General features: G+C 43.0%; 1 protein-coding gene across 1 annotated transcript in view; it reads left to right on the forward strand.

Annotated features, from left to right (window-relative positions):
- SLAIN2 (SLAIN motif family member 2) overlaps positions 1-24,670 on the forward strand; it is a 73,456-nt gene that overhangs the window by 25,273 nt on the left and 23,513 nt on the right. Inside the window, exons 2-6 of the mRNA XM_075859604.1 lie at positions 12,694-12,842; positions 15,003-15,170; positions 20,089-20,253; positions 22,387-22,746; positions 24,401-24,538. Coding sequence (XP_075715719.1) covers positions 12,694-12,842; positions 15,003-15,170; positions 20,089-20,253; positions 22,387-22,746; positions 24,401-24,538 — 980 coding nt within the window. The remainder of the gene's footprint in view (positions 1-12,693; positions 12,843-15,002; positions 15,171-20,088; positions 20,254-22,386; positions 22,747-24,400; positions 24,539-24,670) is intronic.

Raw genomic sequence — 24,670 nt, forward strand, 5'->3', positions numbered from 1 at the left:
GCAGCGTCTCTATGTCCATAGACGGAGGGGGGGCATGGGGGTCCCGAACCTTGAAGCGTATCATGCAGCTATAGTGGTAAGTCAATTGAGACACTGGTGTCTTCCATTCACAGGCTCTAGTTGGCCTACGATTGAACGCCATCTGGAGATATCCCTCTCCTCGTTATTGTTAGCTCAGGCGAAGTTCCCTAAAAGCTTGATTCCGCGTTTTCCTACGGTGACAGTTTCTATCCAGGCATGGAAAGCAGCCCTAAAAACAATACCCCCTGCCGCACCTACCCGCACGATCCCTCTACCGGTGGACACCCTGGAACTTCTGGTTCCTAACCTAAAACTGGAGAACTGGGACGCCCGGGGGATAGTGACACTACCCGATCTGTTTAGTAATGACACTATAAAACCTTTCTCTGAGCTATGTGCGGAATTTGGAATCTCAGACAGATGTTTTTAAATACAGGCAGGCTAGACATCTTCTTCCATCTAGATCGCATGCGCAGGTACAGATTCCATCTGGGCTATATGACTTGATCTTCAAGACCGTCACGGGGGATTCTAAGTTAACTAGAGCCTTATATGATATAATTCTGGGAGACGTGTCAGCCTCCAAAACCCCGCAAATGGCGGATTTGGGGTCCACATATGACGTTGAGGCATGGGAAAAAGCGATTAAGTGGACGTTGAGGTCCACTATGAACTCGAATCTCCTGGAAGTTTTCCACAAAATACTTTTAAGATGGTACTATACTCCATTCAAGTTGTCCAAGATATACCCGACCTCTAGCCCCTTGTGTTGGAGAGGTTGCGAGAAGGTTGGGTCATTACTTCATATTTTTTTTAGAACGTCCAGTTATTGCTCCACTGTGGAAAGCGGTGTTTGATTTACTGTCCACATTAGTAGGTACCCAGATGGAACTCAGTGCAGCCTTAGCCCTTCTCTCCTTGGACATAGATGCTGTAGTGCCGCCCCAAAGAGGTATCGTGTCCCACATATGTCTCTCGGTAAAACTTTTATTGGCTAAACGTTGGAAAACTAATGTAGCTCCCTCTATGCGGGAAGTGATTGACAGTGTTTCAACCGCATTCACAAAGTGCCTTAACCCTTTTGGTGTTTCAGAAGAATTGAAGCAAAGTAGAGGTGAAATGTACAAATAAATATATATTATTTTTTTTTGCCAAAATTAATTTGTAATACATTTTATTTATTTTTTTTTTTATTTTTTTTCTGTAACACAGAAGGTTTTACTCGAAATGCATCTCCATATTTATTGCCCAGATTCTGCAGTCTTTAGAAATATCCCACATGTGGCCCTAGTGTGGTAATGGACTGAAGCACCGGCCTCTGAAGCAAAGGAGCGCCTAGTGGATTTTAGAGCCTCCTTTTTAAAAGAATATATTCTAGGCAACGTGTCCGGTTTGAAGCGGTCTCGTGGTGACAAAACAGTGGAAACCCCCCATTTTTGAAACTACACCCCTCAGGGAACTTATCTAGGGGTATAGTTAGCATTTTGACCCCACAGTTTTTTTCCTAAATTTATTTGAATTAGGGGCCATTCACATATGTTCTGCATCCGCTTCAGTTTTCTTCAACACGCCGGAGGTAAAGCTGGAGGTAAACTGATGCTAGAACGGATCCCATAGCTTTCTATGGGATCTGTTCTGGCACGGGACATCAGTTGTGGCGCCGGACCTCCCAGGGAGCCAGATACAAAAACGTTACCTGTAGCGCTTTTGCTTCCAGCTCGCAGGGAGGTCCGGCGCCGTATACGATCTATTTTAATTGTGGCCCACTGCTGCTGCTGCTGCCGCCGCCGCATCCACCTTCCCGCCGGGTGCTGCCGGATGTGAGCTAGGAGCGGAAACCCTGGTCATACCATTGCCAGGGATTCCGCTCCTGCTGGAGACCCTGACAACTACCCTCCCACCCGTCCTGGATTCTGGTCTGTGTTCCGCTGCTCCATGCGGCCGGTGGTATGTCTCGCTGTCAAATGTGTTTGCGTCCTCAGGACACATTATGCAAAAAAAATTGGGACATAGAATGTAATTAAAACCACAGAAAAGGCCATACTCACAGATTAGAAAAGAACACTATGCCTCCATGTTTTACACACTACACTCACGTTTTTGTATCACTCACAGCCCTGATTTCTACACACTACACTTAGTAATGTCCCCTATATCTCACATGCACACCATACACAGTACTTTATTATTTTTTCTATTACACATTTACTTCCATGCCCAACACACCACTCCCCTCAAGGTCAGTGGGAGTGGCTATCATTATTTAAACACACCTGGGCACTTCCCTTCATCAGCATTCTCTGACCTGGTCGCGTCCTGTTTGGAACGTGTTTTTTACCCTCCTCCTACTCTGTGAGTATGGCTTTTTCTGTGGTTTTAATCTCGGGACACATTAAGCGCTGTGCTCGGGGAAGCCCTTGACATCACTGTCCATATATGGTCTGTGTCGTCAGGGGGTCCTCCAGGACGGATTCTCTGGCCACAGCGTCTGCAATGCTCTGGCCAGGGATTCCTCTGCTAGAGCGACCTTCAGTGGCGCTGTCTCCAGGGCGTGTGTGGCACTATATACAGGGGCACATTTTCAGAGCCTAGACTATCATTTTGTAGACCATTGTGTTAAAAACTTGTGACAACTGATGGTTTTGTAGTAAAGATCGTGACAAAGCCTGATGGCAACATTTTTGCATCAGTTGTAATCACTTGAGAGACAAAAAAACTGATGCTGATACAACTGATATATGTGAATGCACCCGACGTCTGTGAAAATGAAATTATTTTTTTCTGGAAAAATATATATAATTTTCTAATTTTTATAAGGAATGAAGGAGAAAAAGAACCTCAACATTTGTAAAGCCATTTCTCCTGATTAGGGCAATATCCCATATGTGGTAAATAGCTGCTGTTTGGACGCACGGCAGGTCTCCGAAAGGAAGGAGCTCAATTTGGATTTTGCTGAATTGGTTTCTGGGGGCCATGTCGCATTTGCAGAGACCCTGAAGTACCAGGTGTGATCCCATTTTGGAGACTACCCCCTCAAATAATTAAATTAGAGGTGTAGTGAGCATTTGATCGGTCAGGTGTTTTATAGATTTTATTAGAATTGGGGCGTGAAAATTATTATTATTTTTTTTTTTTCCCAGTAACCTGTAGATTTAGCTAATTTTTCATTTCCACATGGCATACAGGAGAAAGAAACACCCCAAAACTTCTCACACATTTTCTCCTGAGTAGGGAAATACCCCATATGTGGTTGTAAACTGCTATTTGGACACATGGCAAGGGTCTAAAGGGAAAAAGCGCAGTTTCGTTTTTGGAGTGGAGATTTTACAAAATTGTTTTTTGGCGCCATGTTGCATTGTGCTGAGGTACCAGTACAGTGAAAACCCCCAAGAAGTGACCCCATTTAGGAAACTACACCCCTCAAGGAAATCATCTAGAAGTGTAGTGAGCATTTTGTCCCCAAAGGTTTTGCATAAATTAGTACACAGATGTTGCAGATTGAAAATTGCCATTTTCCACAGATATGCTATTTCAGTGCCCAATGTGTTGTGCTCAGATTGTGCCACTTTAGAGACACACCCCATAAGTTGTTAAGCGGGTACTCCAGAGTACAGTAATACCCCATATGTGGTCATAAACTGCTGTTTGGGCACACTGCCAGGCCCAGAAGGGACGCCATTTGGCTTTGAGTGCTGATTTTTGCTTGGTAGTAGTTTTGTTTAGTGTTTCAGTTTATAATGTGGGGGCATATGTAATCTGCGCAGTGCATCAGGGTGTGTGAGCTGGGCGCAGTGCATCAGGGTGTGTGTGAGCTGGGCGCAGTGCATCAGGGTGTGTGAGAGCTGGGCGCAGTGCATCAGGGTGTGTGTGAGCTGGGCGCAGTGCATCAGGGTGTGTGTGAGCTGGGCGCAGTGCATCAGGGTGTGTGTGAGCTGGGCGCAGTGCATCAGGGTGTGTGTGAGCTGGGCGCAGTGCATCAGGGTGTGTGTGAGCTGGGCGCAGTGCATCAGGGTGTGTGAGCTGGGCGCAGTGCAGCAGGGTGTGTGTGAGCTGGGCGCAGTGCAGCAGGGTGTGTGTGAGCTGGGCGCAGTGCATCAGGGTGTGTGTGAGCTGTGCGCAGTGCAGCAGGGTGTGTGAGCTGGGCGCAGTACATCAGGGTGTGTGTGAGCTGGGCGCAGTGCATCAGGGTGTGTGTGAGCTGGGCGCAGTGCATCAGGGTGTGTGTGAGCTGTGCGCAGTGCAGCAGGGTGTGTGAGCTGGGCGCAGTGCATCAGGGTGTGTGTGAGCTGGGCGCAGTGCATCAGGGTGTGTGTGAGCTGGGCGCAGTGCATCAGGGTGTGTGTGAGCTGGGCGCAGTGCATCAGGGTGTGAGCTGGGCGCAGTGCAGCAGGGTGTGTGTGTGCTGGGCGCAGTGCATCAGGGTGTGTGTGAGCTGGGCGCAGTGCATCAGGGTGTGTGTGAGCAGGGCGCAGTGCAGCAGGGTGTGTGTGAGCTGGGCGCAGTGCAGCAGGGTGTGTGTGAGCTGGGCGCAGTGCAGCAGGGTGTGTGTGAGCAGGGCGCAGTGCAGCAGGGTGTGTGTGAGCTGGGCGCAGTGCAGCAGGGTGTGTGTGAGCTGGGCACAGTGCAGCAGGGTGTGTGTGAGCTGGGCGCAGTGCATCAGGGTATAGGTAAGCTGGGCGCAGTGCATCAGGTCATACATAATAGGATGATGTAATAATGGGGTAAATGAATACTAAAATTAATTATCCATGGATAGTGACATACGCTTTCAACCAATCCTGCACAGGCCAGATTTTTGGGTGCAGGAGTCGCACTTCTAAAGGGTGTCCGTGGTATTGTACAAAATATCCGCACTCCAGCATTTCCTAATCTTCGACTTATTCAGTAGCCCCATATGTAGCACAAGACCCCAACATGTCAGTTTCCGCTGCATTTACAGGGTCTACCAGTGGGGGCTGCAAATGATGACGTGGGGTTTTAGGTGAAGAACTGCTGCACATATTAATTAGTCTGGGCTGTCGTTTTGCATTGTGTTCCAAGAGTCATAACTTTTTATTCTGTTGACGAGCTGTGTAAGTGCTTGATTTTCATGGGATGAGCTGTAGTTTTTATTAGTATAATTTTGGGGTACACGCAATTTTTCTTATTTTTTGTTCAGTTTTTTGGGAGGTGAGACCAAAAAACAGATTCTCTAACTATTATGAACAACAAGTTTTTCTTTATTCTGCGGTTCAATAAGATTATGGCAATACCAAATTTATATAGTATTTGTTTTACTACTTTTACACAATAAAAACACTTTTTTTCTAAATAAAATGTTTGTGTCACCATATCCTGAGAGCCATAGCTTTTTTTTTTTTCAGTTCATATCACTGCGGGAGGGCTTGTTTTTTGTGTGACAACCTGTGATTTTTTTATTGGTACCATTTTGGGGTAGTTGTGACTTTTTGATCACTTTTTATTCAATTTTTTATTTTTTTTTGGAAACCACGTGACCAAAAAAGACTTTTTATATAGGGTGATTATTGTTTTCATTGCATAAAACTTTTATCTAAAACATTATTTTTTTTCACTTAGGCCCCATGCACACGGACGTGTTTTTGCGGCCACAATTCATTTCAATGGGCCCATGCACACGACTGTGGTTTCCATGGTCCGTGCATGGCCCAGGAGCCTGGACCTCAAAAAAAGAACGGATTATCTTATTACGGCCGTGTTTTGCGGTCCAGGCTCATAGAAATTAATGCACGCGGCCATGTGCACAGCCTGTGATTTGCAGGCGGCCCGCGGGTGACACTCCGTGGCCGTCCAACCCGAAAATCACGCCGTGCACATGGCTACGGTCGTGTGCATGAGGCCTTACCTGGGTACTTGAGGATCTGCTCTTCTGATCCCCTGTACAATACACTGCACTACTTATGTAACTGTCATTTTACAGGACCTAATAGGCTTCCATACCTGGCAACCAGGAAGCCGTTGCTAGGCTTCATGGTTGCCATAGCAACCATCGGCACCCCGCGATCTTTCACGGGGGGGGCCAATGGGGTACAGAGGAAACCCCTCCCTCTGTCAATCACTTAAATTCCGCTGTCGCTATTGACAGTGGCATTTAAGAGGTTAAACGGCGGCACTCGGATATGACTGTGATCGCCGTCGTTGCAGTGGGATGTCAGCTGTATATTACAGCCGACGCCCGTTGAAGATGAAGCACGCAAAGCTCCTGTGCCCGCTTCATCCTCAGGGCGTTACTGTTCGCCAATTTGCGGGAACGCACCGCTAAAAAGGACGTACAGTAACGCCTATTTGCGGGAAGGGGTTAAAGGGGTATGGTTTTGGCTGTATGATTTTTATTTTTATTTTTTTTCCTTTTAAAGCTCACCTTTTCACAAATTCCTATCTTTGTGCTCTGCTGTCCTCTGGCATCACCTTGTAACCAACTTCCAGCCATTGCTTTGTGTAAGCTTGTTTCCGCTGGCTCCTATTTTTCCTCATGTATCCTGTATGAGTTTTTTTATTTTCACCCCTTCACTAGTTGTATAGTACTCTGGAAAATGTTTGACCCTTTTTAAATAAAGGGTATTAATGGCGTTCTAGCCATGCCACCGGGTAACAGTGACTCATGTTTAGGGTGTCCTAGTTATAAACAATTTTGGGATGCTGTAAATGATCCGTGCCGTCCATTAGTATAATACGTACCGGATTACATTAGGTAGTTGAGTCATTTGCATCAGCAATAACTCAGCATTTAAAAAAAAATCTTTTTATTTATGAACTTTTCTAAAGGCTTTTCACTGTAGACCTACATAAACCAACCTCCGCATTACTGATACGTCATCCTGCACATGTTGACTGTTGTAATGTCCACAGGACAAAGTGTCTCTGTATCTGCCTTCTAGTTTGTTCTGTAAGGAGGATTTCGCCTGTTCCCATGCCAAAACGATGCAAGTAAAAACCCAGCACCATAAATCTTAGAGTAACTGTACCTTCAGAAAACTTTTGATAATGTCAGACATATCAGAAGTTTTGAACGTGGGTCCAGGTGCTGAGACCCCCCACCAATGCTGAAAGAACGATGCAGGAGTGCTCAGCTGTTCTATGTGAGCCTGTCCTCAACCTGATGAGGGGAGCCGATCACTGCCAAAGGTGTAGAGCGGTCGGTGGAGCGCTACAGTCCCTTTGTTTCAGCGATGGTGGCACACCCGGACCCCCAACAAGCAAATCTTCGTCGCTATGGCAAATCAAAAGTTTTCTGAAAGCACAGCAGGTAGAAAAAATAATCCAGCAGGTAGAAAAAAAAAATAGTCCCATACCATATTACCGGATTTTACCTGATCATCCAGCATTTTTAAGTATTTAGTGGTGGATCCACTGTTCTTGTGTTCAGTTATCTGGATGCTAAAAAAACAAGGACCCTTTTTAACAGCCGTCCGCGGTGTGCAATTTCCATACAAAGAAATGTGTTGTCTGTAGCCAGTGACATTACACCCGCGTCTACACACTACATATTGCTTCAGATTCTTTTTAATGCGGGCCAACAAGATTGACTATATTGTAATCCGTTGTCGTCAGCGTGAGCGATCTTGGCAGTGCACGTGAGCAGGCTTTTCCATTTATAGATGTCTGCTTAATGTGGACATCATAGGCATGTAACGTCTGGCTTATACATCTCTGAAAGAGCTATATGGAATTACTCTGTCGGTATCCTATTTAAAGCTTTTCAGTTTTCTACACTGTTGTCCCATAAAGTTAGTTGAACACTTTCTGGCACTCCAGTATTAGTATCTACTGTACCATACACATGTAAAGCGGTAGTGACCAGACAAGTCAATAAACTGTCTTACTTATTGTACTGTCAATCTGTAAAAATTTTCATTTACTAATATATGGCACTGTATTCTATGTTGGCACTCTGACAAAAGTTTCAACACTGATATTATAACACTTTTATAAAGTTGTAATGATACAATATGTACAATTGTGTTGCAAAATGCCTTAAATATTTTTTGTTCTGTCTATAGGTTAATAATTGTCTTCACACTAGCATGACGCTGTGATTGTGCAGTGGAAGAAGCTGGGCTGGAACAATGAGAAGTGTATGATGCTGATTGGTCAGCGTCATACACTCCTCTGTACAACGCCCAGTTGGTAAAAAGTAAAAACACGCCCAGATGTCTATTAAGAAACGAATTAGCATAAGTCTAAAATTATTCATAACTTCCTCCAAAAATGATTGTTTTTCAAAATAAAAACCACAGTTATCTACATTGCAGCGCCGATCAGATTATGTAGGAGATAGGGCACTTATAATGTGGTGACAGAGCCTCTTTAAATCGTAATTCAAGCAACACTTCTTAGGCTAACGGAGCCCTGATTGAGACAAACGGAAATCATAAGTTTCTGTTTGCATCACCGTTGATTTCAATGGTGACGGATCCGGTGCAAACGGTTTCGGTTTGTTTCAGTTGTGCAAGGGTTCCTTCGTCTTGACAGAATGTATAGCATAGTCTACTACGGTATTGATTCCGTCAAAACGACTGAACCCTTGCACAACTGAGAAACAGAAACATTGGATCCGTCTCCATTGAAATCAATGGTGATGCAAACAGAAACCTATGGTTTTGACGGGAAACTCCGGAACGTCTGAACGGAACCCTGACGCGGATGTGAACGAAGCCTTACTGATACTTGCATAAAAGGACTTTGATTACTTTATTATTCTACTTTTTGTATTTCTTCTCTTTGTTTTGTAATTACTGCTTTCCCATATTCTCCTGGTGAACTATGATGACACCATGAATAGAGAATGTTAGATCTCCACGTATGCAGATGAAACCCTATCCCAATGTTATACATTATGGAATCTTAAAATTAAAAGTGAATTGTTTTTTTTTATACTGAACTTTTTAATTTCTTCTCTGTGGCATTTTCATTAAAATAAATAAAACGCGTTCCCTGTAGTCTGGTTTCATGCATATGAGTGGCTTATTGTGCTAGTCTTCTTTTTTTTTTTTTTTTTTTTTATTAAAAGTTTTAAAGCAATCAATACCTTTTTGACATTGGCATAACTAGTAATGTCTTATTTAGGGGGACAGTTGATCCCACTAAACCGCTTCATAAATTTATATTCAGGGGATCTCTTCACTCTTTAAAGAGGCTCTGTCACCACATTATAAGTGGCCTATATTGTACATGATGTGATTGGCGCTGTAATGTAGATTACAGCAGTGTTTTTTTTATTTAGAAAAATGATCGTTTTTGACTATGACCTATTTTAGCTTTATGCTAATGAGTTTCTCCATAGACAACTGGGCGTGTTTTAGGTTTTGACCAAGTGGGCATTGTACAGAGGAGTGTATGACGCTGACCAATCAGCGTCATACACTTCTCTCAATTCATTTACTCTGCACATAGCGATATAGCTATATCGCTATGTGCAGCCACATAAACACACTATATTACTGCAGTGTCCTGATAATGAATATACATTACCTCCAGCCAGGACATGATGTGTATTCAGAATCCTGACCACTTCTCTGATTTACAGCAGAGCAGGCGTAGTCTCGTGAGATTACGCTGTAAGCTGTCACAGCGAGATCTCGCTGTCACAGCGAGATCTCACTGTGCTGTAAATCACAGAGAAGTGGTCAGGGTTCTCAATATACAGGATTCTGAATAGTGTGTTTATGTGGCTGCACATAGCGATATAGCTATATCGCTATGTGCTGTATAAATGAATGGAGAGAAGTGTATGATGCTGATTGGTCGGCGTCATACACTCCTCTGTACAACGCCCACTTGGTCAAAAAATAAAGTCTGTTGTAGTGACTTTATTTGCATGTCCACACAGCTGTATAATATATGCATTGCCAGGGAATTTTAGTACCTAGGCAACAAGGACTCCCACACCTAGATAGAGAACCGCATAAAAAGTTAGGAAATGGGTGGCCAATGCACCAGGCTTCTGGAATTTCTGTATCCCTGGGCATCACATCAATATAAGCCAGATGTCGTGTCCGTGATATTACTCTATAGCACTGGTTTTCCAAGGCTACTTATTGCCATCTATTTAGTATTTGAACAGCACATATATAATAAAGCCCCTTTAAATCGAATGGCGTGTGTACAGATGTTGTAAAGCCGCTATATCCCCTGCACAATGAAGCTGCTTTACTCCTTGACCAGTTTATTTGGAATTTATTCTGCAATGTCAAAATGAGCACTGTGGGAGTATAATCTAGAATAACCCGGACTGAAGAGTATAGGGACAGGAGGGGGTTATTTATATTAAGTGTGGAGTTTGATAGAGGAAAGCCTTAGGCTGTGATTTCACATGACATCAGATACTGAGAAAGATGAGAACAGACAGCGCTGCGTTCCTTGGAGAGGTCATGTTAGAAGCGCTGAGCCCCTCATTGCATCTGTTCAAGAATCTCCACAACTTCTTTATAATGAAGGTGCGTGGAGCTGGTCAAATGAACCCGTCATTACGATTCAAAGAAAACATTTATTTTTAACTTTTTTTTTTAGTTTTTTGTTTTATCTTAATATGGGAAAATGTTTTTTTTGTCTATAACCTAATACATGTTAGACCTATTTTGGTAAGATCGCTATCTTGGAGTAGAGTATAATGGGGGCATTTTATTCTTGGCATATGAAGTTTTAATAGAAAAATTGGATTAAAATGCATTACGTTTATTAAGGAGCGAAAGTCTCTTAATAAATTTGAGTGCTGATCCCTCTACGTGTGTGTGTGTTTTATTTTAATTTCTTTTGTCCAATGGAGGGGGGGGGGGGGGCGCGCGCGCGTTTTTGGGGCCCAGCAAATTTTCACTATAATTTAAGCCAGTTTTCTGGCGTAAATTATAATTTTGTGGCTGCTATGCCTCGTCCCCTTTCCAAAGCCAAACCCCCTTTGCACAACAAGTAGCGACTTTTTGGCCCTTTCGCAACTTTTCTTTGCCAGAAAACTGGCGTGGAAACTTTTATACATTACTCCCTTTGTCTGTCCTGCGGTGAAGATCAGCTTCTGTACATTGCGTGAATGGCTTCTTTCCAGTCTCCCAAAACGGGCACAGATTTCTTATGAAATTGGCTTTAGTTTGCTTGGTGATGCATGGTAAATGGAAATTGTGAGCCGTGTGCGGACTAGGTGTTCAGTGATGTACATAGAATCAGACAGTGTTGCTGGTATTCAATGAAATATTTACTAAGTAGATAGTGGTTATTAGAATATATACATATGTGAGCATGGATCTCATAAACTGATCAAATGTTAAAAATAAAAGAAGGAAAAACTAGAACAAAGTAAAAAATTTAAAAAAAAAGATTGTTTGGGTGGAGGTTGCATTTAATTCCCTTCTGGTCTTGGGCGCACCCTGGTATCTTGAACATCTAGTTTGTGATATTGCTTACAAGGTATTAACGTCAATTTTCAACGCTGATATTCTGTTCCACCGGATTGCCAAAATATGTAGTCTGGTGCTCAATACAAATTTGACTTCCTGACCCAAAAAGGCCATGTTAGGGAGTTCCTGTAAAGACTTTTCTTTAGAATTTCTGAAAATATACTGGACTTCAATTTCACATGAATTCCTATGTTAACTGCACTATGTCAGGGGGAGGGGGGGATTCTTTCAGTTAAAAGGGTTCCCTGATGATAAACTAATCACAGGGATCCCCAGCGCTCAGATCTTATCTGTGGGGGAACACGGTAGCAGGTGATCAACATTCCTGCAGCGCCACCACAGGAGAAACGATGCCCATTGACATCTATGGGCTGTCCATGTAGGGTCCTCCAGAGTGAGGGACATTATTTGTAGCCATTCTCTGCTCTGGTAATATGAGGATCCTGAACAAAGAACTCCCCTCTATTAACTCTTCTAATTAAAATAGACCTGTCAGGAGAGGTGAAAGGTCTTTAGGCTCTCTTCACATTGGCGGCTCTAACAGGAGCTTCCATCGCAAAGGCAGTCCAAAATATTAGAAAAAGAGTGCAGCATGCCACCCTTTTTTTTTTTCTCACGGTGAAACGATGGTCCCAATGATGGAAATCTGACATAACCCATTAAAGTCAATGGGGGAATTTATCAACCTGGCATATATTTTTCTCTGTGGAGCATAGCAAGGTAGAGGCCTGTTCCTCTTCTTCTCCCCTCTGTGTCCCCTCAGCATGATGCAGTTTATACAATGCAATGGCGCCGGGCAGTGCCAGGACGTGGTAGGAGATGCAGAACTCACGTTAAAGTGCTGCATCACATATAAGGACCTGACACTGCACTGGAATGCGGAGGGGAGAAGATGAGCGATGAGGTAATTTTTATTATATTGTCGATTGGGGGGGGGGGGTGGATGGCCATGGTTATTGCCCTACGATTGTGGCGCACAGCCAGACGAAAGATGCAACTCCTTTATTAAGATGCTTTCACCTCGTTGCATCTTACTCTAACTTTCTTGCTATTAAGACTGGTATATGGAATGATATTTTTTTAATAAACTTCCCGATGGTTTCCGTCTGGCGCCGTTGGTATCCGCCATGTGACGGATCCGGCACTTCATTTTTTTTTCTGCTCTGCCGTTATCCGCAAAATAACGTAAATCCCTAACACAGATTTGCAGAAAGCCTTAATCATCTGTGCAAAAGAGTATAATATCTGTTTTTATTTCCCTATACAGGTTGTATACTTCACCAAAGAAAAGGTTATCTTCCTCGCTGGAATCCGTTAGTCCGTTGGTTTGGTGTCGGCAAGTTTTTGATAGTCCTACACCTGATCTTGAATGTGCAAAAAAGTCACTCATCCACAGGCTTGACCAGACCATGTCAGGTGAGCGCAGATGTCCCTAACACCCCTTATTTCAGTAACCTATAGAGGTATAGATATATCAAAAATATATATTTTAGTGTGCAAATATATAAATATATATTCTACTCCTATTTTTCTATAGCACAACATTTTTCTGACTAAATGTCCTGAAAAGCCACTCGAATGACCAGAAGAAGTAGCGATCCCTGCCCCTCTGATTCCTAAGAAACCGGGAGCCTCATGCTACTGTTCAGTATCCGTATTGTTTTCTTAAAGGGGTATTCCCACCTCGGAATTTGGGAGCTACTAAAAAGGCGTAGCTCGGTGTTTTACGCTGTTTCCGTAACTCTCATCCACTTCTATGGGAGTTACAGAAAGTGTAGCAAAACGTGCTCACTGTTTTCCACATTGGCAGAAGATAAGCCAGGGGTTAGAGGGTCCCTGTTCTAGAGATAGGTGCGGGTCCCAGAGGTGAGACAATCATCAATCGCACACTTACGGCATATCCTGTGGATATGCTATAATTGTCAGAGATGGAAATGCCCCTTTTTAAAGTCGCTTTATAAATGATAATGTACAGAGCATTTCTTTTAAGAGTAACAATTAAAAGTTGTTGTTGTTTTTGCGCTCCTAGTCGCCCATTGAAGTCTATGGGTCAGTGTAAACCACGGGCAGCGCACGGACTACATCCATGTGCTGTCCGCGTTTCACACATCCGTTATATAGAAAAGCAAGGAACTAAAAAAAAGAAAAAAGTGCTAGCACTGGCGTGAAAAAACATGCCACACGCAAAGCACACTGACATGAAATGCTGTGAAAAACGGTCCATGTGTCAGCCGGATTTCCCGGCCCGACCGCGGTACAGGTGAACGGGACTCCCAGCATCATAGACCCTTTATGATGCTTGGAGTCCCTGCCTCCTCGTGGAACTGCTGTTCCGTACTGAACAAAATACAGTACAGAATAGTAATTCCGTGGGGAGGCAGAGACTCCTGGCATCATAAAATGTCTATGATGCCAGGCGTCCCGTTCACCTACAGCGGTCGGGCTGGGAAATCCAGCCGACTCTAGGACCGTTTTTTCACAGCCCGATCTCGGTTGTGTAAGAGCTGTAAATCGGTTTGTCTTCCTAGCTTTCTTTTTATCTTTTGAGAATATGGCATCTGTTTTTCAAATTCTCTTCCAGAAAAGCTTTGAACATTTTGTACTTGTTGCCCTTCAGCCAAATCCCACAATAGTCATTTCTTTGTATTTTACAGTGAAGCTTGTTGTACAGTAACATTTACAAAAGAGCATATTCCATTTCAGATAGACGAGGAAAGATAAGTACGTTTGTAAACATGGAGTGTGTGATCTCTTCCTCCCCGTGTTCATATTGTAGGAAGAAGTTGCCTTTTGTAATGTTCAGCGTGGACTGGTCGCTGGTTAGTGATCACGAGTTGACTCGGCTTTCAGAAAACTGTTGGATTAGACTGGAGTAGGGGCTTGGGCAGGGATGGGCACTGAGCCCTCTTGCTAGTTGACTTTGTTTGCATTCAGTTACTTTCATTGTACTGCACTTTTGGGGTGGAATTTCGAGCTAAATTCTGCAACCCAAATTTTGCTACACACGGTGAGCATAGCCAAAAATGTTCTAATAGGACGTGGACTTGCCAGTTATATTGCCATCAATGTGTGGAAAACGTGCGGCGTCATGTTTCAGTGCTTCTTCTTGGGCAACATAGAAGTAATTCACGTATCTGAACAGCTGACATGTTCATAAACTGTTTGAAGGGAAACTGCATGACTATTTATTTGTAACTAACTAATATGTGCCATGTTGTGACACTGTAGCTTGGTTCCCTGGGTGAGATTTATCAAAACTCATGCTATTGTTGGCTGGTATTGGCATCTCCTCTCCTTATTTTATTTTTAATTTTTTTTCCGTCTCCTGGAAAAATTGTCACATCTGCTGTATCCCTGTGCAGTCAGTATGTCTGTGGGATGTGGTCTCTAGTAAAAAGCATTGCCATGAGCACTCTGAACTGGAAAGAATCTCTGCCGCACTAGGTGCCCAGGTGAACACAATGGAAGAATGCTACTAATTCAGCCAAAAACTGGATTTTCTAATGAATAGATCAATGTCTTTGTAACTACAGATGTTTGTTGACTGTTTTTTTTATTTTTTGTTTTTTTTTTCAGCCAGCAAGAGGCAGAGTATGTACAGCATTCCCTATAACTCATCCAGCTTTGCTAGCCCTTACAGTCCAAATCCTAGTGGAAGCCCCTATAACAGCGGTTTCAGCTCCCCCTCCTCCACCCTTGTGAGACCTCCGGTCATGAGGCAGCTGGTTCTGCCGAGCAGCACAGGTGAGTAAATATAAGCATGTCTGCGTTGTATAGAAGGGCGATCAGTGATTCTTCACACTACTGAATATGGTTCTGCTTGTTCACATGGTGACCTTGAACGGTGTAACCTTGCGTTCTATTCATGATTCCTGTAGAGCCAAAGAAATAGTAAGGGTGAGCTGGCTCAAACTTTATTCCATCTTAATCTCTTACAAAGGTGCCTCATTGTTCATTTACTAAACACCACGTACGGTGCGACTGCTGATCACCCTGTAACAATCATTCCGTGATCCTATATAGAGTTCAATAGTTCAACCACATCCGTCACTATCCAGCTGCTGTCAGGTATTTCAGAGATGGAAATACTCTTGGATGTATTTTGGTTAACATTTAGGCAGTAGCCATTGCTTATTAAATGTAAGAATCACTTGATATCTATAAATCCTTAAAATCCTTTCTGGAGGCCATATGATCGGCCGATTTGTAATCAATGGCTCCAGAAAATGCAGAACACAGACTGCAGACAAGCGGGCACTCCTCTTTCCGATCACTGCTGCTACTTCATTCTCTTGATCTCTAAAGGGGTTTTCCCATGAACGACATTTCTGACATATCCACAGGATACGTCATAAATGTCAGATAGATGCGGGTCCCACACCTATCTCTAGAACGGGGCCCCCTAAACTCCGTTCCAGCTTTTTGTGCTCGCGCTGACTCCCGGCCACTGCCTGTTTACATGGTCGGGACTTGCGTTAACAGCGTAACTCGCTGAGCTACGTTGTTTTCGTAACTCCCATAGAAGTGAATGACCGTTACGGAAGCAGCGTAGCATGCGAGCTACGCGGTCTCCGTAACTACTATTCAGTTCTATGAAATACATTGAACTAAGAAATGGCTGGATGGAATCTTTAACAACTTGACAAAATAGAATGACTCGGACTTGTATTGAACGCTCTCTAACATGTGTAATGTAGACTGTTAAGTTAATCAGACCATAGTCCTTACAATTATGATTCAGAACGTCCGACAATCGCTTCCTAAGTAAAACCATTGATTTCGTATGCTCTGTATTGTTCACTCAGCGAGTCAGATTTCTAAAATGCGCTGCAAATTTTGAGTGTTTATAGTCCGACCATGCGCAATCATTTTAGTATCAAAGATGCAGTCATTGTAATGGATGGTCATTGTTTATGCAACATCAGACTGGATTTTGCTGGTTATGGCTTGGGTCCGAATAATGGTCTTGTGTATGTTGTAAAAGAGTAATAATGGATTTACAAATGACTTCCTACATAGGAGTTCCTGCAGTCTTCTCTCCACATTACTGGAACGGTTGATTAACCCTCTAAAGGTTTGTCCAGAGCTGTGCTCAGGCTGCAGGAAAAGGACTGCAGTTCAGTCTGAGCTCCGCTCCGCTCCGTGTGACTGCAGAGGGTGCTGCTGCTGTAAAGCCTCCAGCTCTGGCTAGAACACGGTTTTGTTATTTTTTTATTAGGAGCTGGAAATGAAATAAATAAACCAAAGAAGCAATAGTGACCTATCCTTGCACGGTGCGTCCGGTGGCACTCCCCGTGGTTGTTTACATGCACGTGGCATGCATGTAACCGCTGCAGCCAAACAAAAGGCTCATTGGGGCTCACCGTTGACTAATCCTATTTCTGGCATAATGCCAGAAATAAAACATATGGCCACTGAGCCCTCTGATTGGCTGCATGTAAACAACCACAGGGAGTTGTGCTGGAGCATCAGCGCTAGATCTTCAGGAGCAAGGATAGGTAAGTATTGCTCTTTTGGTTTATTTCATTTCCAACCCTTAATAAAAAAATAAAAAAAAGATTTACATTCCAGATAACCCATTTAAAGACCTGAATCTTGACGCAAACATGTTGAAGTGGGAGCTGCATATGTTGTGTTTGCAGCTCTAACTTTAGCCTGCGTGAACAGCAAGAGGGGGCAGTGAGGGACCTGCTGGCAGTGTGCAGGGAGAGAAGGGGGATCTGTGATTATCCTCCTGTCCCGGTATGGATTCAATAACCCCAGCCGAGGGGTTACATGGGCTTTTATTCTCACCACCTTATCAATCAGAGAGCTTATCCCATATAAGGTGGTTTGTTTAAAACTATTTCATTCCTTAGATGTCGTGGTCCTAATCGGTTTTATATTAAAAAAAAACAAAAACTTTTTTTTCCCCTTTTGTAAACATGAATTTAAAAAAAATAAAATGTATTACTGTTCAAAAGTAGTAAAACAAAAAAAATCTAAAATTTGGTATCTTCCTAATCATATTGATGTCTAGAATAAAGTCAACATATTATTTATAACGCACAATGAATGCTGTAAAAATAAATATCCCCCGTCCCACTGCAAAAAAATAAATAAATAAAATATAGAAATTATTTTTCAATACATTATGGTGGGAAATTTAACAACTTTTGTAAATCATTTTTATGGTGTAAAAAAAGTTGCAAATGGCTCAATAGTCTCAAATATTTTGACTTGCGCCGTTCCTGCCACTTTGCAAATAAAGAGAGCAGGGCTTAGCGGAAGGGGCAGCCACAGCCCGACACATTTACTAGAATTTACAGAAATCTACACCAGCCAGCTGTGCATGGAAGTCTGAAGATGCAACAAATTTTCACCTCTTTAAATATTTCGTACCTTGTCACCTATTAAGACTGGCGTGTAATTAAACTGCATTTAAAGTCCATTCCACCTTATGTGTACCCCATAATGGTCCCTACTAAAAATGACTCGTTTCTGCAAAATACAAGGTCTCGTACAGCTACATTGAAGAAAAAAAATAAAAGTTGCTGGAACACAAAAGGGATCCTTAAGGTCCCGGTCCTTAAAGGGGTTTTCCCACCTTGGACATTTATGGCATATCCGCAGGATTTGCCATAAATGTCCGATAGATGTGAGTCCTACCTCTGGGACACGCACCTATCTCTAGAACAGGACCCCCTAAACCTTGTTCTTGCTCACTCTGCTCCTGCTGCCTCCCAGCCACATCCTGGTTAGGTGGTCGGGAGTCCTAGAAACAGCCGAGTTCACTGAGCTACGCTGTTTACGTATCTCCCATAGAGGTGAATGGGAGTTACGGAAACCGCGTAACACAGCGAGCTATGCTGTTTGCGTAGCTACCGAGTTCCGGAAACAGTGTAGCTTGCCGTGCTACGCTGTTTCAGTAACTCCCATTCACTTTTTTTGGGGAGTTACGGAAACCGCCCCAATATACCCCTGAGGACGCTACGTGTGTAGCGAAACATGTCGGGGGGATTCTTAGTTTTTAATTTCTTTGTTGGGCTAGCAGTTTGACTGTAAATCTTCTAGTCAATTGTTATTGGCACAGGATACCACAGCCGCTGTTTGATGCACTTAGCGCATCTATGCACCTACTCTATACACTAGTCACTACATCCTGCTAGCTACTTTTAAACATATGTGTTGTATGTCTTATTTGGAATCGTTTTTTAGTTAAGTTAATAAAAGTTATATTTTAGATTAATTCAACTTGATCAATTTGGTAGCTGGGAACTAGGGTGTTTAATGTGCCTCGGCACAATGGTTTTCCCTTGAATGTTAGGGGGTTAAACACGCGCACACTTCTTATAGAAAACAAGCTTGACCCAGACTGTACTGTTATGATTTGCTGGTTCTTTTGTTTCCTGAGATACAGGAGAACATTTTCGGCTTGGCACATGCCTTTGAATATCATGTTACTTGTAATACAAAGCAGGGTTGGACTTGGCACTCGCCCAGATGTCATGTATTACTAGTTATTTTCCTATATTCAAAGTCAAGTGCTATAACTAATGTTCTATTTAAACCCGGCCAGAGGTGGCTGAGCGTTCTAGTGAGTTATGGACCATTTCACAACAACAGATCTTCTGTCCCTGCTCTTTACAATTTGACATATTAATCATTTCATGAGACAAGCATATAAAAGAACAGGGTGTAGCTTGAAGTTCTCAAAAGGTTTATCTGGACCCATCACCTGAAAGGTGACTTATTCCATCATCTGCTAATAATCAAGTATTCAGTTGTATAATAAAGTCTGTAGAGCAGGTGCCATTAAGAAGTCATATACACTGCTATTCTCTTATGTGGTATAGGGGGCATATTGCGCCCTCCCAGGAGTATGGACAATTTCAACTGCTACCTCTATACATGTAACTACAGTACTGTCAGTCTGCAAGGCGGTCTGTGATCTCCTGAAAGAAGTGATGAATTAAGCATCGGGAACTAGGCTCTATACTAGGGGGTGCACAAAATGCCACCCGCGACCATGTTCTATGTGGCCCCCAGCCAGTTAACACCTTTTATACTTGGGGATTCCTCGGTTTGGCACTCCAGGGGGGAAGAGATGAGATGGAGAGGTGACTGTGCATTAAGGCAGCTCTTTCCATTATAGTTTGAGTAAACTATGTGGTGCTGAATTCCGGTGCAGGGGGATTCCCATTTTCCCTATAAGTGGAAGTTCCATATGGGAAACCCCATCTATCAGACATTTATGGCACATCCTGTTGATGTGTCTCCAATGGCGGCCCTTGTGAGTGGTACAATCTGACAAGGTGGCCCTCGGATCGAAAAGGGTTGTGCATCCCTGCTCTAAGCAGAGGCGCAGCCAGGGTGGGGGGGGGCACTTGTCCTGACTACAACTCTCAAATTAAGGGGCAGTTGAATTCATCGGTTATACTTTTAAGTGCACGTATAGGTGAACATCAGTCTAAGTGCACTGGCCGGTATGTTCATAAATAAAACCTAGTAGTGGTAGCTTTATTATTGAAAAGCAGAATAAACGCAGTTAATTACATATTGCATGAACAGTTGTTTTAAGCTTTGTGTGAGTGTTTATTATGTACCAGGTAGGGGGCTTGTGTGCTTTTGGCAATCTACTTGCATATCAACTCTGCAATAATTGTTTCTGTACTTTTTCTAGGGCACAGTAAAAGCTCTTCGGAAAAACTCCCTCCTCCTGTCAGTCCGCAGTCCTCTGTAGACAGTGAACTCAGTACATCTGAGATGGATGAGGACTCTGTAGGGTCAGGTTACAAGCTGAATGATGTCACAGATGTCCAGATACTTGCCCGGATGCAAGAGGAAAGTGAGTATGGAATATATGTTAAGAAAGCCATCCTGAATTATCATTAAATATTTCATATACGCCCTACCAGTTGACTGACCAGTGACTGGACACATTCTCCATCTAAATGATGCAATTCCAAAAAAAAGAAATGCAGGGTTTTCAGGATGGGATCACGCGTGGCGTTAACGCTGCAGAATTTCCACAAGAAAATTCTGTGTGAAAATTCTGCAGCATTTACAGTAGCAAAAATATGAAGATTTGAACAAATCTCGTGCACACGCTGCTGAAAAAATTGGCAATTTTATTTTTTTGCGGGGTGTCCCCATTGAATTCAATGCAGAGGTAAAACCCGCAACTTATAGCATAGGTTGCACTTTTTGCTGCGGAAAAGCTGCGATTCTGCCGCTAAAATCTTAAGGAAAAAAAAAAAAGACTTTTTTTTTTTTCCTTGAAATTAATTTAAAAAAACAAAACAATACACCCCCCCCAGGACATGGTCATAGCAATGCATCGCTGTGTTCTTCATGCAGCCCGGCCTCCTGGGATGACATTTCATCCCATGTGATTGCTTCAACGGTCACATGGGCTGCAGCGTCATCTTTGGAGGCTGCACACGAGAAAATGGCGACCGCACACTGCGAACACCAATGCCACCTAAGCCACTAAATATAAATAAACATGCATTACTGCTAAATCTACTTACAATAGGGAGGTTCTTAGCGCACATTTTGATCAAATTGTGCGAGCCCACCTGCCACAACAAGACGACCTCTATGAGGTGGGAACCTATGCTGCACATACACCTGGGGGCTGGGCTGCATTGAGAACAGAGGGACAGGTCGCTATCACAACGGCTTGGGGGGGGTTAAGTATTAGCTTTTTATATTTATATATATATATATATATATATATATATAATCTCAAGCACTGCTTTCCGCAGCGGAGATTCCGCCCAAAAATCTGAACCACAATTTGGTGTTTTTTTTTTTTTTGTGGATTTCCCCAGGGATCTTAGGTCAGATATACTGCATAGTTTTACACCGCATATCCGACCTGTGGAAATCCAGCCATAATATGAAAAATACTGATTCCTGTTGTGCAAGTTTCCAGTGAAACTAAAAAAAGTGTGCTGTTTTTTTCTTGATGTTTTATCATAGGACAGGTGGGCATTAAATAAACACTAGCTTTTCAAACAACTTATGCTACTCTAATAGTGTACCTGATTATAGAACAACTTTGTAATTTTCTTCGTGTTAAAATGTGGTTGTTTTATCCATGCAAATTCTTTCTGAAGGCAATGTCACTAGGTGTCTCTCTTCTTGTAGTTTGCTGTCCCAACCCTGTTGTCAAGCAATATCCATCCCTAGTTATAGAGCAAAGGAGCAGAAAGTGGGGGTGTCTCTTTGGCGCTGCCAATAGAAGTCAATGGAGAGGGGAGTAGGGAGCAGAGATAGACATGCTGCCCATGGAAGTCAATGGAGTAGGGCGAGTAGAGCGAGAGACAGTCTGCAGCCCATAAGTCTATGGGGAGGGGGAGCAGAGTGACCTGGACATGCAGCTTCTGGTAAGAGTTATGTCACCCCAGTTCTGGATTCTCTGCTACACTGCTAAATAATGCAGAATAGAAAGCATATAACTGCCAGAAAGTGTTATTCCTAATGTACGCGCGCGCGCACACACACACACACACCCACACACACACACACCCACAGCTTATTCTGAAATGCCACCTCCAAAAGTAAGGTATTTTAAGTGGTAAAATCTATAAAGTCAACTTGTGGGCATTGTGTGCACTTTCAGTGGCGCTCTCTAACCTGAAGTTTAGCACACGGCACAAATGTCGCACATTACTTAAATTTATCACTTGGGAGTTGCCGCGTGAATGATTCCCGTCTGAGCTATCAGTGCAGATGACAGGAGTACTTAAAGCTTTTTATACATATCGCATTCAGAAGAAGATCCGCCTTCCCACGCATCATTTTTGTTTCGCCGAAGATGTGCCGAATGTAACGTGCAAGGAGTCTTTATTGTACATCTTTCTTGATCCCTGTTTACTTTAGCTTTGTGCAGGATTTGGTATTTTGCCAACTTTGCTGTATTGTTCTCAGATTTTCCATGAAGCAATTCTTTCTCTGTTCTGATCCTGGACAGGTCTACGGCAAGAGTATGCAGCTACTGCTTCCAGACGCAGCTCTGGCTCATCGTGTAACTCCATGAGGAGAGGGACATATAGTGACCAGGAACTGGACGCTCACAGCTTAGAAGATGAGGAGGATGCAGTCCACCACTCGGCACAACTGTCTGTGAGCAGGTTCTCCCCTTCTCCACATCACTCTCCCCGGCCTTCTCCTAGACAATCGCCCAGAAATTCTCCACGCTCCAGATCTCCAGCCCGCAGCATGGACTACAGAGGAACTTCTCCCCAGCCTATGCTCAACCGTCTACAGCAGCCCCGACACTCACTTCAGGGACAGGCCACTGACATGCAAACAAACGTGGTAAAAAATGAAGGTAAAAGACCAATCGGTTGTGTGCCCATATGGGTTCTTAACCACTTATGTTTTTGGTTTTTGGCCTTCTTATATTTTGGTTTTATTTAAATTAAAGTTTAATCTTCGGGCCAATTCTAATAGTATAATAGTGAGTTTTTTATTATCCACCGTGTCCTAATATATCTGGATGAAGCACTTGCTTTACTGCGGGACCAACTTGCGTTATAGAGAAGTGGTGGGAAATCGAAATCTCCACGGCTGCCCCTGTTGCTTTTAAGAAATGTGATTCTTTAAGTGAAGTAAGTGGCTGTTGCAAATTGCTGTTGAGCATCGTGACTTCCCCTCAGCTCACTGGAACCAGAGAATGCAGCTGTGTAGAATTTGATTTCTTCATTGGTGTCCTGCTTTATTACTGCGTAGAGATGTATAGAAAGTCTTCTATGGTTCCATGATGGAGCTTTACTTCAAAGGTTGTTTTGATGCTGCAAATTTCATGTCCGCTATGCAAGCTGACCGTTCTGGTAATCTATTGCTATAAAACCTCCCTGCTAGCAGCGTCTCCCTTAGTAATGCCTTCTACTGGGAAAATGTCTTCCCTCTCCCACCTTTCATATGGCTCAGTAACTTTCTGAGCACTGCTGTGTTCTTGTCATACATACCATGCGTTGATTGATGGAGGTTCTCATCAGTATTCTGGGTCATACAAACAACAAAGTAAAATTATTTATATGAAGACGTACTGAAATGTGGATTGCTAGTAAATACGTTTTTAGGCTCTGTTCTCACTTGCAATAATTTCCTGTCGGGTTTCTGTTGCAATTTGATTGTTCGAACAAAGCAGAATGCTGGGTTATTCTAAAAATGAAAACCCAGATCGATTTATAAGTCATTGAGGGCGAATCCTATTAGACCGTAAAGCATATGTCAAATGGTTTACGATGGATCTGTCATATTAGTCATATCTTAAACTAAGAGAAAAAAAAGACAAAGCGCACATTATGCCTGAAACAGTAATACCAAATGAAATGAGAAGCCGTGGTCAAATGTGCCGACCTGGTATAGTTATGCTAAGAGCATAACATCCAAAAAAGCGTGCTCCAATAGTCCACCCAGGCGGAATGGTTAGGGTGAGGTTGCAGCCCATATTCCAAACCAAAAGCCGTGGTAGCCTCGATATGTATATTGAAGAAATTTGGAGAAAAAATTGAATATTCAAGGGCGCAGCCGTAGTCAAACTAAGTTTTAATTGTACAGATAAAAACGACGCGTTTCAAGGCCGAACTGGCCCTTTCATCAGATTAAGTACAAATGATCATTTGTACTAAACCTGATGAAGGGGCCAGTTCGGCCTTGAAACGCGTCGTTTTTATCTGTACATTTGTACTTAACCTGATGAAGGGGCCAGTTCGGCCTTGAAACGCGTAGTTTGATTACGGCTGCGCCCTTGAATATTCCATTTTGTCTCCAAATTTCTTCAATATTAGTTATATCGGCACGAAAAAAAACCCTGAAACTGCGATTACTTTATAAACAGATCCTTAGCGGAAGATTGTTTCTTGTATTATAATTATTTCTGTGTTCCCATTGACTCTTCTCCTATTCAGGGCTTTCACTGTCCTCTGTCTTCTACTCATCCTTTTTTTTTTCTTTTCTCCTTGGTTGTCTCTTTATAGAGAAATTGAGACGAAGTCTTCCAAATCTCTCCAGGGTAACAGGCCCACAGACCGTGGAGGCTGTAAAAAACAGCAGAAGTTATGAGTCGAACTTGCAGGTGCCAAATGGTGGAGCCTCTCGAGCACCAAGCACTTCCAGTAAGTAAAAGCCTCTCAACCTGCATGACATTTCGGAGTAGGAATCTATCATGTTAAAGGGGTTTCTCTGGGATTAGGGGGGTGGTTACTTTTTACAAGAAACCGTGCATTTCTGTGTCTGGGATTGTATCT

This window comes from Rhinoderma darwinii, chromosome 1, assembly GCF_050947455.1.
Source record: "Rhinoderma darwinii isolate aRhiDar2 chromosome 1, aRhiDar2.hap1, whole genome shotgun sequence".
NCBI classification, from domain to species: Eukaryota; Metazoa; Chordata; class Amphibia; order Anura; family Rhinodermatidae; genus Rhinoderma; species Rhinoderma darwinii.